At 40.3% G+C, this 17585-nt stretch overlaps 1 protein-coding gene across 29 annotated transcripts in view; it reads right to left on the reverse strand.

Annotated features, from left to right (window-relative positions):
- Epb41l2 (erythrocyte membrane protein band 4.1 like 2) overlaps window positions 1-17585 on the reverse strand; it is a 177765-nt gene that overhangs the window by 36315 nt on the left and 123865 nt on the right. For all 29 annotated transcript variants that reach the window (XM_040728280.1, XM_040728279.1, XM_040728278.1 and 26 more), the window contains 6 exons: window positions 13483-13525; window positions 9755-9830; window positions 6691-6909; window positions 5439-5526; window positions 1337-1489; window positions 743-840 (listed from right to left, as the gene is read on the reverse strand). In XM_040728280.1, coding sequence (XP_040584214.1) covers window positions 743-840; window positions 1337-1489; window positions 5439-5526; window positions 6691-6909; window positions 9755-9830; window positions 13483-13525 — 677 coding nt within the window. The remainder of the gene's footprint in view (window positions 1-742; window positions 841-1336; window positions 1490-5438; window positions 5527-6690; window positions 6910-9754; window positions 9831-13482; window positions 13526-17585) is intronic.

Genomic DNA, 17585 nt, shown 5'->3' on the forward strand with positions numbered 1-17585 from the left:
AGGGATGAAGTAAACAAAGCTGCTAACCCCTCCTTGGAGGTGGTGAGATGAAATGTTAATACATTAGGAGGGAAAGAAGATAAATGAAAGGAGGAGAGTTCATGACCCCCAGTTTTTACAGTGAGTGCATTACACTTAGAGCAATCCTGGGGAGAGGCGGGTATGGAAGGCTCTAGAAGATCGTGAACACTGCAGATGACAGGGCAGGTGAACAGACTGGCTAGCTGGAGAGAAGTGATAGTCCAACTAATGCTGGACATTACTTTTCTGAAACAACAGTAGTCCACAAGGTTGTGTTACCAAACTCATCACCACAGGAGTGCGACTTCAGTCAGCACTTGACAACCCAGGCACAGAATGCTCTCCAGAGCATCAGAGTGACCCCGTAACAGCACACTGGGAAGTCGGATGCCAGTAGGACAGGGAGGGGCTTGAGGAAGTTTAGATATTCTTGACAAAACAACCAAGGGAGCAATGGCAGGGCTCAAGCTATATGAGAAAGAGATTAAGTCCAGAAGAGCTGGTAAGAACAAAACCTGGATTATAACTGGTGACACAGAGGACGGCGGTGGGTGGGGGTAGCAAGAGGATTGTGGGAGAAAAGATGGTGACAAGCAGAAGGCAGACAGAAGCATGGCCTCAGGCAACAGAAACAACCAGCACGACATACAGCCTCCAAAACTGTCCATTCCAACCATGCTGGCCAGGGTACCAGGGGCAATTTCAGAGACTGTTTAGTTACCTGTAGAAAGTGTGATGCTCCACACAGACTTTCCATAGCCTTTTAGCTGCCCGGTGGTTTGGCAGTTTAAATCCAATGGTGCTCTCAAACTGTTCCAGCTGAAATAAATCCATGAAGCACATCAGTCTGTTCCTTAAGCAACGACTACATGATACTTACTGTAAGCGGACTTAGGCATTTCTGATAGACTAACATTCAGTCTATAGATAGTCAGAAAAGGTAAAAAATTTTAGACTTTGACACTTTTTATGAAAAGCAAGTGTTAAATGCCCACATAAACTGACTATTCAGTGCCACTAAAACACATTCCATCATGAAACTGAGTCAACAGAAAACAATGAGCTCCTGGGGGGTGGGAGGGGGTGTTTGTCACAAAAAGATTCCTTTTTGTGAAACATCTCATGGTTGTTTATATTAGCAATAAGAATGCTTGTATGTAGGCTGTCATCAAGAACCCTGGCTTGAGTGCCATAAAAGAACAAACAAGAGTTTCTTTTTACAGTATTTAGCAGCAAGAATTCATTAATCTCTCCTACTAGTAAAGGTAACACTGACAGTGTGTTAGTTAGGCCAAGAGTGCAAGACATTGCTTACCTCTGCTGGTCTAACTTTAATATAGAAATTACTGCGCTTATAGGAAATTTTCAGGATCTTCGGCCAAGCAAATCGATTGATTCTCAGTCTGTCTTTGTAAATGAGAAGGCCATTAGCACACACACCCAGCTTGATGTCCACACCTTCAGAGTCCTGCCAAATATAACCCATGAGACGGTTAGAAGGACAAAAGCCAAACAGAGTGAGGCAAAGCAAACCTCAAATAATTGAAAATGTCAAAATGTTCATATTTAAATCTTAACGGCAGTAACTAAGTTAATTCCAAGAGAAGAACACATACTAATATTAAATGATTCATCTTCAGGAATTGGGTTGAATTTGCAAAGAACTACAGAAATAACATTTGAAGGATACAATAATCTGCAAAAGATTCCAAGAGTTAACAGGCAAGACTGAAAAAATGAGCCAGAGTTAGTCATCTTGAAGATACAGAAGACAGAATGTTTCCTTGGAGCAAGTCCAGCCCTCATGAACCATCTGCTGGCCTACTGCTATGCTAGCTGACAGCTGTTCAAATTATACCTGCACTTTGCAAAACACCAATCCACAGAAAATTCCTCTTCTAGGTTGCCAATGTTGAAACCTCTGAATTCTTTCAAGCATTTTCACTAACTTACGTGCTGACATGCAGTTCTCATTAAGCAGTCCTTCAGCTGGCATATTGCAAAGGACTAAAGACAATTTCTGAAGTTACTGTAGTAGTTTGCTTTTCCCAGAGATTTAATTTGGAATAGACGGTAATATAGAATAATCACAAGCCTGAAAAGGTTTTACTTAGCCACATAAATGTACAGACAAAAAGCAGAAACCTGACGGCTAAAGTATGTTTACAGAAGAAGAAAGGAACAACTTTGTCCCCATGGTGCTGAAGATGAGGCTGCAAAGCACACAAGCAGTCACCCTCCAGGGGGCAGATGACCTCAGTCAAGAGAGACACTCGTCACTACTACCCGGAACTGTACACAGTCTAAGAAATTATCAACAACATGGGAAATTCTTCACATGCACAAAGACAAACAGCAGGTAAGTCTACGTCCCAATTCAATAGCAACATATCATTTTGACGGCACCCTTACTAAGAAAGATCTAACACAATTTACGGTTTCTTGTTTTCAAGATAAGAGTACAGTACAATATATGTGTGTATGTATAATTTCATTATCCAATGTGATATCTAAACTAATTTAAATATAAATACACACATAAAATGGCATGACACCACACTGAGCAGTTTTTGAAACACTGAGCTGCCAAGATGGCTTAGCCAATAAAACACTTGCTGTAAAGGCCTGATGGCCAGAGTTCAGTCCCCAGAACCAATGTAAAGGTAGACAGAGAAAACCATCTCCACAAAGTAGTCTCTGACCTCCACATGCACCACGGAGTGTGCACATGGCACTAGCACTTCCACTTTTACAATAGCCAATACTCTATTCTCTGGTCTCCCGGCAGTCTCAGCTCTCTCTAGGAACAGCAGATAAGGTGGGTGAGTTAGGCACGGGTGCCCAAACTAGTTGGCACCAAACTCAAAATGTGTGTTTGCCGAAAGCATCACTACCTCTGCCCAAAGGGTAAGGGCAAAGGATGGTAGGAAATGGCTGAGAAGGCGACACTCAGTGTAGACACTGACAAAGTCAGCTCCATCTAGTCTGAAGCAATCTTTAGACAGGACAAAGAAGTAGTTTTAATTTTAATGAAAAAGAAATTCAAGCAAATCGGTGGAGGTTTGGCTGTCTCACATAACTGTTTTAGATTTATCAGTATTTGTAAGGATAGAATTACTGATAAAGGGGTATGAAGTGAAAGGAGGAAAAGCATCCTTAATCTCCTATGACTAAGCTATGCCATTCAGCAACAACAAAAAATAGCTGATTACAAAAATCACCCTGTGCTCTGCCCTTCAGGAAGCTGCCCAGTGTGGATGGCCTGCTGAGCAGTTTGGGATGCTGCAGAGCTCTTGCCCAAGATCAAGGAGAGGGAGGGAGGGAGGTCAGGGGTTCAGGACACAGGCTCCCTCCCTCCCTATGTGGTCCCATCAGCTGGCTCCTCTGAAAACCATGCTCTCCAGACCAGCCTTCTGCCTATGCTGCCACAGCCACCTGCCTTCCACCACTAAGAGCCAGAGAGTGCAGGAGGGCCACGGGCACCAACTCAGGTACCTGCTACTCTGTGTTTTCATGCCCCTTTGTCAAGACTTTCAACACTCCTAGACTGGTCCTAACTTGAGTTTGCTATCTTAATGCTTCAAAAATGAGAAGAATGTGAGTTGAAGGCAATGAAAAATGTTTTATAAAAATAAAATTTTACATGGCACATTCTTTTAAACCGCTACAGGACTTCTTTTCCATGAGCCACAAATATACTGATTATTAACTCATTCTAACATGATAAATATAATGAATAATGGCACTGGGTGACTTTAGTGTTCTGTTCCTAACTGTACAGCAAACCCTGACATTACATTCACGATCAAGCTTACCTTCTAACACTTCAGTATTAAGAGAAAAGAATCCTGACATCTTGCAGTAGTTCCCTAAGAGCTGGCTTGTATTTATTTATTTACAAAGTAAGGAGACAGAACAGCTGCATCCAGCGAAGACTTCTAGGTATAGCTCATTGGTAGAGTTTTTGCCTGGCAGGGCTGGGGTCATGGGTTCAATCCTTAGTCCTCCCACCGTCTCCAAAAAAATTATATACAGAAAAATTAACAGAAATTAAAGAAGATGGGAGAATCTCTTTGGTTCTAGACCTGTCCTCTCTCTTTTTTCTTTTTTCTTTTTTTCTTTCATTAACCAAAAAAGGAACTGGAAAAAAAAAAAAAACACTCAGCATCAGAAAGATCAAATATGCTACTGAGTAGCATTTATCAAAGAGTATTAGGCAGAGATGATGACCCACATAGATGACATTAGACAAGTCTTTCTCTTTACTATTTCATGTATTTACATGCAAATTTCAGAAAGGTAGTATATGTGGAAGTATTTTTTAAAACTTATAAGTCCTGTATCATCCAGCAGTAAACTTCATGTTTAAAAACATGATGTTACCAGAGACTATTCACTGATCTGAAAAGGGGGGGTTGCAAATATAAATAAAACTGCAAAACAACAACAACTAAACCCAGATTCAGTGGCACACACCTTTAATCCCAGCAACTTGGAAAGCAGAGGCAGGTAGATCTCCATCCAGCCTGTTTTACATAGCAATTCTCAAGACTGCTAGAGCTACACAGTGAGACTCTAACAAAATGACACTCAGAGTAAATCTCATTTTTAAAAAAAAGCCTAAGATCACCAGGTGGTGGCAGCACACGCCTTTAATGCCAGCACTCAGGAGGCAGAGGCAGGTGGATCTCTGTGAGTTCAAAACCTACAGAGTTACTTCCAGAACAGCCAAGATTACACACACACACACACACACACACACACACACACACACACACACACACACACACTCAAAACAAAAAACTGTCTTGAAAAATCGGAGAGAGAGGAGAGAAGGGGGAAAAGGAGGAAAAAGAGGGGGAGAAAGAAATACAAGAAGGAAAGTAATCTGGCACTTGGTCTAGCACAGTGGTGTTCATCCTTCCTAAGGCTGCAAGCCTTTAATACAATTCTTCATGTTGCTACTGTTTTTGTTGCTACTTTGTAACTATAATGTTGCTACTGTTATGAATTGTAATTGGTCATTGGCACCCCCTTAAAAGAGTTGTTTGGCCCCCCAAAGGGGTCGAAACCCACAGGTTGAGAACCACTGGTCTGGTGTAGCAAAATCTGGGACACAGCATGAACCAGGACTGCAGGGTTAAGAAATAAAGGCTGCCAAGGCAGTTTTGTGGTAAGAACTCTCAAAGGGGCATTAACTAAAACAGACAAAAGAAGAAAAGAAGTAGGGAGAGGACAAGTATTCCCATGCCTGGGAATTTTATAAGTAGTCACCAAGAAATATTAAAGACCTTCAAGTGGAGACAAACAGCCTTTTCCAAAATAAAGCAGGCTCTGTCACACTGGAGGTTTCCTGGCATTTCAGTCACAGAGCTGAGCTGGATTAACGTTCGTTATTCCCACTGAATTGACAATACCTTGGCATGATGCAGGTCAACACCATACATGGAAAGCCTCTTGGCATTTTCTAAGAACTGAGAATCGGCTTGTGCTGGAGATAAGCCCCTGAGGATCAAAAGAAACTGTGTTACCTAACGGGAGATGCAAACATGCTCAAATAGATAATGGAGCGCGAGTCTGAGAGTTGGGGGCGAAGGGAGTAACTCAGCGAGGTCTGTAGGAAAGTAGAGGGGAAGACACAAGCTGCAGCTCCCCCTCTACCACTTCCCTTAAGGTCACTGAATCTTCCCCTCCATTATTCTCACTGGGAAAAGGCTGGGCAGCAATGGGAGCAACATACGCTAACAAGCCTCTGACCCAGCAGTCTTCATTTCCAACACTGGATTCCTTACCTAGCAATTCAGATCTGAGTGACAGAATAAATGTCTGTTGAGCAGAATTTAAACACAGAAATAAAAGCCAAATTCTGACCTTTATAACTTTTTAAAATAAGAATCTATGTATAAGGCCTCTTGAGCATTTTAAATCTCTGAAAGTTATTCAAATGATTTTAGTCAATTATTTCAGAAACTTACAGCTTGAAAATATAAAACATTTTAAATCTTAAAGAGATTTTAAAAGCTCATGTAAAACTCCATTTTGACAGAAATATGAAAGTATTCAAGGTATACGTGGCATTCAAGCAATTTAAGCAATCCTCACCTAAACAAAAGGGACGTGTAGGGACAGAGGCACATTTCATCAATCCCAAACCCAACACCCTCTATTCTTCGAATTCAAATCCAGATATTTCAGTATCTCCCCAGCTTTTCAAAAATAATACTATTTTCATTCTTTGAAAATCTTAGCCACATATACAGTGTGTTTTTGTATCATCTACTGCCACTCTTTCCTGGCTTTCCTATAAAATACAGTAACAAAGAGACTAAAAAACAGAAGAAATGTAAAGTAAGTGCCAATGCAGTATATTCACAAGTCTGCTTCCTGTGTATCTGTTAAGGATAGGACAGGATGGAGAAGGAAGTGTCATGTGAGGATATACATTACTCTGATTAGACTCTAGCTTCAAGAACACAGTCCCCAGTATCAGTAAGAACAATGAAGGTCATCTCAAGAGCTGCAGGTTGGCAGTTGTCTCCTTCAGTGCTGGACAAGATCCCGAAGGAGAAAGTAGAGAAGCTAAAATCTTGTTCTCAAATATCGAGCAAGTATTACAAACTCTGTGTGCCTGTCATGGCACTGGTCTCTCCAGCCAGCAAATCAACAGACCTGTGAGTTTTATGCAGCTCTGCCACCTTCTCTTCCAGCTCCTTGGTCTGGGCCGGGGCAAACTGGAAGTCACTAAGATTAATACTGTCAAACTCTTCAGGGTCATAGTCTCCATGCTCAGCCTGCAGTGTGTAGGATCCCAAGAGGGCATGGGTCACAAAGGAACAGGGCAGGCGGCCAGAGGCGATGTCCTGTCGCAGTTGAAGGCACAAGAAGTATCTGTGAGGAAGAGGGAGAGAAAAGCTTGAAGAAGAAACACTAGTTAACATTTTAACACCCTCAAGTCCTCAATTTTAATATTCCATTGCAAACATACATGTTGGAACTATTTACATTCACAGCACAAATAGTCTTCCCATAATGTGAAGTTCTACTCTGTTCCCTGAGCCTCTATACTGGTGGCTTATTTATAAAAACTCAGTCTAAAATTTAATTAATTTGCTGTTGTTTTTTTAAGTCAGGGTTTCTCTGTGCAGCCCTGGCTGTCCTAGAACTCACTCTGTAGACCAGACTGGTCTCTAACTCAGAGATCCACCTGGTTCTATGTCCCAAGTGTGGGATTAAAGGAGAACAGACATCTGTTAATCACAAGAAAAAATGGTAGTCATTCACTCTTGCTCATCTCTATCATTTTCATACTAATTCCTTCTTTTCCTGAAACGCCTTTAAGGACACTCATACTAGCTGTATGGTGAAGCAATTGCTTGCCCACTGCCTTGTTTCAAAGAACAAGCAAGCACTTTGAAGTCAAGAGACCTGATCTACAGTCCTAAGCAAGCTAATGTACCGGCCTGAGGCTACTGTGCCGCCTGAGCGATGAGAAGTCTTTGAAGGTGAGAGTAAAAGTTAGATTCATAAATAAACACCTGGCATGGAGTTTGGGAATCCTAAATGGTAGGTGTAGCAACAACAGCTACTTGCAGTCAATGACTCGACTGTCTCACTACACCACTATATGACCCTAAAGTAAAATGTGATGACTTCATTTAAAAGATGTTTTCAGGGTTGTCATTCCTAGTAAAAGCTGACCACTTTCTCAGAGTGGACGACAGGTCTAACCATGGCTGTGAGTCCCACTTTTCTCCCTTTCCTTGCTCTCCACCCCACCGGTGAGTAAAGCACAGAGTCCAGGCCAGGCCTCAAGGCTGTGAGTCAGAGAGCACTCTGGCTCCCCACACCAGATTTCAGTTCAATTTAGTTGACCCAACTTTCCATGGAGTCTATCCCCCCAATGACAGGAACTCTAGAATCATCACAGTCACATACTGACAAAGAGTTCATGCAACCACTGGCAACTGCTCTACAATTTTCTAGGTAAATGAGTCTTCTCGTTGATACTATAGTCAGAAGTTCTCTTTTTAAGGAAGTTTGTGCTCCCTTGACCGCTAGAACCACACAAACATAAGTGAACTTCTCTAGAAAACTGGATTTTAGGCTGGATTCCAGGCTGTCTCTTAACTCCTAACAGGAGTTGTGCAGGTCTCCACTTCAAGCACTGAAGCCCACAGCACTTGCTGCTCTGCCTCATGCCCCTCAACCTCGCATGCTCTGCTAGTCTTCCCATCTCCAGAGCCAAGTCCTAAAGTTTTCAAACAAAAACTGGCAAGAACTTCCTGAATGCCCCAGCTCTATTTTCTTTACATGGTATGAGACTTCATTCTGAATAGTGTTCCAAACCTCTTCAGAAGTCTACTGAACCTTCTAAATGTCAACTCACAGTGAAGATTGCAATCAGGACATCTACGGGTCTCAAGTAGATGCTACAACACAGGGGTCTTCGGTAGCAGAGCAGACCCTCTCATTCTTTCCACCACACAATTGGAAACTTTTCAAGCACTACTTTACTTATATGGAAAAGCATATGCCTAAGCATATGCCTGTGCCATAAAGTTGCAATCACCAGAGGATTATTATTCCCCAGATTACTGCAAGGAAGATCGGGTATGACAGAAGGCATTGCATGACAAATCCATTATAAGCAGGGCTAAAGGCACTCTTTCAGAGAAACTCCTACATGCCAGCACGACAGAGATTATAGCCTAAGCAACTCACTGTGCAGTTACAAAGGCTACTGTTTATTATTTACTAGCTGCAGCTAATTGAATCGAGGCATGATTAAGATATGAGTAGTAATTAATTAGCACAGTGGTGTGCTGGCATTCAGCAACAGGTGGAAAGGTAAAAACAAAGCACCTGCCATTTTTCCAATCTTGACAATAAATGTCTGAATAATACCTGGACAATGAGACTAACACAGACAAACATGGAGTGTGTGTGTGTGTGTGTGTGTGTGTGTGTGTGTGTGTGTGTGTGTGTGTGTGTGTGTGTGTATCATAGGGAATAAAGCTGCAAGGAATATTTTCTTTGTTTTATGACTTGAATACATTAGAGAAAACAAAAAAAGTACATAAAAGTTTTTGAAACTGGCAATACTTCAGCTATTTAGAACAAGATCCATTTTGAAGTAAACATGTAAGTTTGTTTTGTTTTCAAAGCTACTGTGAGGCTAGTGTGATGGCTCAGTAGCTCAGGCACTCGCAGCCCAAAGACACATGCCTAATGACCCGAGTTCACTCCCTAGAACCCAGATCGAGGTGGGAGAAGAGAACGGACTTCACAAAGTTGTTTTCTTACTCCACAAAGTGCACGTGTACCCTGGTAAGAACTACACAACAATAAGCAAACAAGGAAACAAATACACACACACACACACACACACACACACACACACACACACACACACACACACACACACACGCACGCACGCACGCACGCACGCACGCTTTGAGGGAAAGCACACAGTCTAGCTGTTAAGAGCATTCAGGGCTCTTGTAGGGAGCCCTGGTTTGCTTCTGAACACCCACACACTGGCTCAGAACTGCCTGTAACTCACCTTCCTCAGCTGCCCTGTGCACGCTAGGCATGCGTATGATGCACATACAGATATGCAGGCAAAATTTATACCATACATTTTTTTGCATTTATTTTCAGTCCTAAAGTTACAACCATACTCAAATAAACAGTCACAAGCAAAGATGCATTTTAAAATGCAAATACAAGGTACCTGGTGATATCTTCAGTCAATTGAGAAGGATCCGGAGGATAAAACTTCACGTTAAAAGTGAATAGCCAAGGAAGATCTGTAATTATAAAACTTCAATTATTTACCAAATAACAATTTGTTTTTATTTAGGGTTATTTAGTATCACTTAGACATTAACAATAAATTTTAAAAACTAGAAATTAATATAAGTAATCCACTAGAGTACAATAGGCTGACTTTTTATAAATAAATAATTTATATGTTGAGTTCTTATAAAAAAATAGAATACTCTCCATCCAATAGTTCTGAGATAAACTTGTTTCACCCATGGGATTTCTAGCTGTTAAATACTCCCCATTCCTTTAAAAAAAAACACCTTGGGATTTCCCCATTGTTGGCAAAACATGAAAAATGATCAAGTGGTCACAGTAGATATTCAGGAAATGTTTGTCAGCATAATGAAAACATTCAAAAAGATCCCAAAGATGGGAAAATAGGAATAGAGAAATACCCTGACATACTTTTAACACAAAACAATTTCTCAGGTCTTAGAGAGTGGACCTATAGGACCACTCCATGTCAAATATCCAGACATTGCGTACACATTCTTCTGTGGGGTGGCCATCGATCCATAATCAAGTAAAGTCACAATAAGACTATCTTTTCCTCTGTTTTCCAGGTGTTAACACAGAAGCACAGAGCTACCTGGGCATGACTATATGCACTATTTTTACTAGAACTTCTATATTTTAGAATGTATTTCCAAAAACCCTAGAATGCTAAATAAACATTTTCAGCTGACAAAAATTGTATCCATTTAAGGTTCAGGAGATATATGAAATATGTATTCATCATAGAATGGCTGAAATGAGTAAGTTAACTAAGAAATTACCTCACATACTTATTTTTGTGGTAAGTACACTTAAAAATCTACTAGTGATTTTTAATTTAATTGTTATCCCTAATTTTACCTTGCCACATAAAAAAATAGTTAAATTAATTGTGGGTTATTTATATAATAACCACAGGCAGATTTTACACATACAGCATAACAGGTATACTACTGAGAAAATAACCAAAACATAAGGTAAATTGTAAGTGAAAACCATTAGGTTTGCCAACACCTAGGTAACTAACTCAGATGGTCTGTTTTCTAACTGCCAAGTAACTATAAAAATCTAACATGACAAACCAAAGGAGACATTCTTTATCTACTGCAACATGAAAACTGTACTTTCTAAGCTGCATTCCATGAAGAGACCATGCTGGGTATCATTTAAAGAACTCCAGTGGTTTAGAAAAGCCACACTAAATTGCTACTGCCATTCCTTTGCCAAACCATGAGGGCAAACATCCCAAAATAACTCTTAAAAGAAAAAAAAACACTTCAAAAATAACCAAGACATAAGAACATGATTCATAATCAACGGGAGTCTTGCTTTCCAAGTTTTTCAAACACTTTTACTTGCAAAGTTTCCTGTCAAGTTTTCAAATTTTCTTTTTCAGCTTTCTTCTGAGGGGCAATTTCCAACAGGAAATATCTGAGACTGATTAAGTGGTACAACGCAAACCCAGGAAAGAACTCTATGGGCCATCAATCACATTTTGGACATTGCCCTGTTCTTTCGATTTGGGTCACCTGGCAGATCTGGGTTCAGAGAAAGTATAAGCACCCTATCTTTCTGAGACACACCCTTCACAGAGCGTGTATCAGTTACAGATGGGACAAAGGAAGGATGTCTGCGACAGTTTCTTCAACAACGCCAGCACAATACAGCTTTGCCTGCCCACTACCTCCTCCCTGCTTTTCCATCATGCATGAAACAGCAAGTAAAGCAAGAGAAAGAGGAGAAGGCATTGGATGCTGAATGTCAAAGTAGTTCAAAAGAAAGGATGGCCACTCATTCCGAAATGCCTGGCAGGCACTATTCAAGCTCCATGATCAAATTCTAGAATGTGCCTCAGTTCTGAATAAGGCAGAAAGATGGGACAATGAAAAGTTCTTATCAGCACACACCTTTAATCCCAGCATTTGGGAGGCAGAGACAGGTGGATCTCTGTGAGTTCGGGGCTAGCCTGGTCTATAGAGTGAGTTCCAGGACAGGCTCCAAAGCTACACAGAGAACTCTGTCTCAAAAAACAAACAAACAAACAAACAAAAAGTTCTTATTTTATCTACAAAAAGAGGCTATAAGAACAACAACATATAAGCCCAAATACAGAACAGAATAAATGAGTGTATAGAAGGGAGAAGTGATAGTAAGACTAAGCTTTGTTATCAAGGAGAGAAAAACAATATAACAGAGAAGAGTGGACACTAAAATGGAAGACAAGATAGAAAGCACAAACAAGATTGTTTCACCGTTTTGATAGAATAATAATGGAGTAGAAAATGTAGAAACCTTATCAATAATACAGAGAACCTTACTAGTTAGTTCTCAGGAAACAGCTTGTCACTGGACAGCCCTCAGGCCAATCTTAGAAGAGCTGTGAGGGATTTATCTATTCTTTAGATTTTTCCCACCGGTCTAAGTGCTCCAGGCTGCTCTTGCTCCCTATCCTTTTCAGGTATTCACAAACTCTGAAGTAAGTACTGTATCTCCCATAAGAGACTCCTCAGCACTTCTATCCCAGGCAAGGCATGTGCAGAGGCACATCTACACAGGGACTGAGGCTAACTAAGCGGGAAGCATAGCATCACCTGGAAATTACTACAATGAAAATGAATGGGCAAGATGGGAAAGAATGACCAATGCTAACTGTAAACCCAGAGTCAAAGACAGGTAAAGAGATCTGGAACTTTGAAATGGACCACAGAGAAGACAGACAGCTCTGGAAAAAAAAAGACTTCTGCTCATCTTTGATCCCAGAGTATTCACTATAGTAGATATGAACAATGTGTTTATGTGCTTCTAGGACTTGGGATATGCTTAACAATTAAAATCCAAACTAAAACGAAAGTACATTTGTATTAGGTCTACACAGAGCAAACTGACTCAAACAAAATGTGAAATTTGATGGTGAGGACACAGTGCAGTTAGTCAAAGCATGCTGTACAAGCATGAAGATGACTGAACTCAACCTCCAGCATCCATGTAAGAACAGAGCACAGCTGTGGCATGCATTCAAGCCCCAGCTTGGGGACAGGAACACTGGATGCCAGGCAGAAAGGTAAATTCAATGGCTTGACAATCTAGTCAAACTGATGGGCTCCAGGCTCAATGAGAAATGTTATCTCAAAAAGCAAGGTAGAAAGGAATCAAGAACGACACCAAAAGCAGACCTCTGTCATGCACATGCACGCACACACATTCAGATATATACACATAAATTTCACCCAAAAGTCCAATGTATTTTTTAAAAGTCAGGCCGTTACTTCATATCAGCAGGTTTCACAAGCATGTAAGGATAAGTCTATAGCCTTCAGAAACAGGAGAGTCTCTAAGCCATCTATAGTCGCAGTACTTTAGGTTTTGTTGTTGTCTTTCCGAGGTAGGATTGGACTGTTCAGCCTACAAAGGCCTGGTGTCCATGATCCCCTACCTCAGCCTCTCCAGTGTCAGGACTGCAAGCACCTGGCACCATATCCAGCTAAACAGTCACAATTCCACAGTATCTTAAGGTAGCATTGATTTCAGGATGCAAAACAGCAATATTCTATGCTATCACTATAGTACTTATCTGTACAGGTTTTCATTAAAGTCAGACATATTACAGATTTATTTGAGTGTGGTTCTTTCAATACTTACTCCTCAGTTGTCTCTTTACTTCTTTTGCAGGATCTAGCCAGTTCTGCAGGAGGGAAAAAAAATTTGTTATCCATAAGAACTATCCCCAAAATCAAATGGAACAGTTTACAGTTCATAATTCACATCTCAAAGTCCATTTTAAGTAGCTTTCACCTATTATCATTCTACTCGGACTGTGTGTGTGTGTGTGTGTGTGTGTGTGTGTGTGTGTGTGTGTGTGTGTGTGTGTGTGTGTGTGTAGAGAGAGAGAGAGACAGACAGACAGACAGATAGACAGACAGACAGGCAGGCAGAGAGACAGGCAGAGAGACAAACTGAGAGAATGCAAAATTTCTTTAAGGTGAATTTCACACATTTCATTCCCTTAGAATTTAATCCAAGTATTTAATGATAAGATGTAATTTAACTATATAATCTTTACTACACAGACCTGCTCACAAATCATCCCTCAGACACTGAGATAATAAGCTGTTCACAGCTCATCTTACTTAAAAGGATAAAATGTGAGCTGGAAACTGCTGCCTCAGAGTATACATGCCCTGAGCCAGTAATTTCAACCTCTAAAGCCAATGTATTCACATGCCTCAGCCTCCTCAGCCTCTTGTCACAACAGCTCTACCATGCTAGGGAGAGAGAATGACAATTACAGATAATATTTTCCTTTCTGGTCTTAACATCCTTTCTTTCTTTCTCATTAGAAGCTAGAAAACAGAAAGTAAGGAACATTCTTCTATTTGCCTCTCATTTATACTTTTTGAGAAAGTTAACAAAAAAATTTAGTTGGGGGTTTTAAAAAAACACAAAACAACAAACCCATCAATTCTGAACCACCTAAGGATAATAAATGTTCAAACTGTAAAGCAACCAGTTCCCATAAATTTCCAAAAATTTGTACTTGTATTTTTCCTACCTTACTATTAAGTCATAAAAAATTCATTCACCTTCTTGATTCAGAACACACACATTTTTTGAGATACAACACAGACTCAAACAACTGACTTTACAGCAAGTAAGTCTGGTCTTTACAGGTATCCCAAGTAATGTACTATAACACCTATATTAAACACAATTTTATTCCCATACAGCAAGAATAAAATATTTGTTGTTACATAGGAAATAATTATCTGTCAATCTATGGAAATGATGCAACAGAACATGACACACTATTAAAAAGTACCTAACAACAGCATCCTCTGAAAGTGGCCCTCAGATCCTACTGCACCATTCAGTCTGAACTCTGATAGCAAGGATCCAGTGTATATGGTCCTCTGTCCTAACACTGGTCATATTCACAACTCTCACTAAAGAGCCACCAGAGCATGGTCCAGTTTCATTATTATTGATGTCCCAGCTGCATGGTGTACTGATGAGCCAGTGGGACCCTGTAATGGTGCCTCCAGTGCCACATTAGGAAGCAGCTCTATTTTCCCACTTAGATACAAGAGTACAGCATTCAGCTTCCTTACCCTGCAGCTGCTGTTCTACACACAGTTGGCTCACAAATGGCAACTATGTTAAGTGCACAAGACCAAAAAAAAAAAAAATCACTGAGTTTCTAACCCAGGCTGGGGAGAGGCGAAGGAAGGTTAAATGTGCGGTACTGACGACAAGGAAGTAACAATCACACAAAGGAAAATGGCATTAGAGACCACTAATGCAAACTCAAACAACAAGATCCCTTATATCACCAACACAGAAAGAAGACAGTAAGGGAGCAATGCTAGTCTCACAGACAGACCTCCCAAACTTCCAGTTTCCTCAAGGATAAGCTCACATAGACACCTGCTGAGGAGAAGCAAAAGGTGCCCATGTTCCAGGAAGGACTGATGGAAAGCAACCGCATCTTCTGTAACCCCGTTCCCAGCTATCCCACTCCCTATCCTTACCTGAAACACTACTCCCTCCAAATTGCTTCAGCACAGTGAGCAGACAGAGGAGTTTACAGATCTAGAATTCGTGAGTGACAAGCTGGCAAGCCAAATGGAGGCTGTCACCCTTAGGCCACTTCCCACAACACTGGCTGCGAAGACAGTGAAGCTGCTGTGACTTCTCATGCCAGATCTGTTCTGGATTGCTTTGCACTTGCTGTGTTACAAACACTGACAAAAGTGACTTGGGGAATCAAGTGTTTATATGGCTTACACTTGCAAGTCATAATCCATCATTGAGGGAGTCAGAGCAGGAACTCAAGCAAGACCAAAAGCCGAGATCATGGAGCAATACTGCTTATGCCTTGCTCTCCGGCTCTCTCACTGGTTCATTCTTGGCTAGCTTTCTTAAACAGAAATCCTCTCGCCTACAGATGGTGTTGCCCACAGTAGGTTGGGCCTTCCCACAGGAACCATCAATCAAGACTAAAACACAAAACTAATGGCCATGGGCCATTCTGATCTTGGCAGTTCACCTAAGGCTCCCTCTTCCCTTCTAGGTTGCATCACATTGGCAATAAAACTACGCAGCACAAGCTCCTTACCCAGAGACCGCATGTTAGGACGAGGCAGCAGACGTCACTCTTTCTTTGTGCCTACCTGGTTCCCTTTCCTAACCACACTGACTTCCACTGAGGGAGCAGCATTCCTTCCAAGAAGACAGGAGGTCTTGCCTACTCTCTGACTACAGGAGTGCTCAGGCATGGACAGACTATACATATTCTCTAGATTACTTGGCATTTTTAGGGAACTTAATATTTAAAAACCAATGCCTGTTTACTGTTATCTGTCCATTTCTGCTTCCTTCCTCTCCGTGATATAGTCATTTTAAATGATTACACATTATTTTTTATTAAATTTATTTTTTATTTTTGAGCACTTAGATTATGGTTGGCATATGATTTCTTGTCTAGTATAGATTTTCAAGCAAAAATTAAAAATATTTTAGTATACAATATCATAATGAAATCTAAGTATTTAAGTACATAAACAATCATGAACTACTTTTGCTGTTGTGTTTTGATTGATAGGGTCTCACTATAGTTCAGGTTGGTCTTTCAACTCCCAACCCTCCTATTTCACTTTCCCAAATTCTGGGAAATTAAAGTGTGTACCATCATACTTAGCAAACAAAAAATAAAACAACAAAAATCAACTTCTCTGGGTTGACAAAGAATGAATGATGCATAAGGCACATCAAAAGTGCAAAAAAGCATCAGTGAATAAAAGAGATAATAAGATGAAAGATGGTGGCAAGTAGCCACATTTAAGTACATGCATGCTTCCTATGTGAAAGAATTGGCTAATGTAACCACCAATACAGACTGAGCTTAGAAAGATGTGGAGTCAAACTTCCATTTACCACCAATTCTGTGTCTTAATAATATTCCTTGTCCCCATTAATCAAATATAAATCACAACATCTACCTGACTAAAACAAAAACCTACTACTTTATAGTCTCACATTACTCTCTAGGCTGGATCTTAACATTTCAGAATTTTTCAAACAAATCCACCTTGTATAGCAAAAGTTGAAAAGATGAGAGTAAATCTCCATTCTTAAATCTCTCTTCTTCTCTAAGAATATATCGTGCTGAAGGAGATCCCCTTTACTATATACATTTAACCATATTAGGTCCAACGTAAGTCTACGGAAATGTTGATGTCAAGAGGAAAGTTATAGGCTTTCCGTGTCACAGTGCAACTTACTACACATCTGGAGAATGAGGATTATAAGGTTTAAATGAAGTGAGTATAGACTCTTACTTAGTTTGTATGTGTGAGGAGTTTACTATGAACTTTTAGTTCTGCTTCTGGGGAGACAGCTTCTGGCTATCACACAACTGCTATACTTCTAACAAGCACTTCTTGCAATAAAATGACTTATATAATGCCTAGGCCAAATGCCAAATTCTATTAACGACAAAAATTCAAGACCATTTTTCTCTTTAAGGAAAGTTCAATATTCTTAATGATGAATTCACTTAGACATGAATACCTAAACTACATAGACTTGTAATTCTGTATAAAAGAATAACAAGCTGCTTGATTCTATTTTAACATTTTCTATAGCAAAGTTTATGCGACTTTTCAACAGACACTGCAAAGTTTGAACACTAACCATGTCACATTTTCTTAATCAAAATGAGCTGAAAGGACTCCAACTCAGTGTCA

Source organism: Mesocricetus auratus, unplaced genomic scaffold (assembly GCF_017639785.1).
Source record: "Mesocricetus auratus isolate SY011 unplaced genomic scaffold, BCM_Maur_2.0 Super-Scaffold_100018, whole genome shotgun sequence".
Lineage (NCBI taxonomy): Eukaryota > Metazoa > Chordata > Mammalia > Rodentia > Cricetidae > Mesocricetus > Mesocricetus auratus.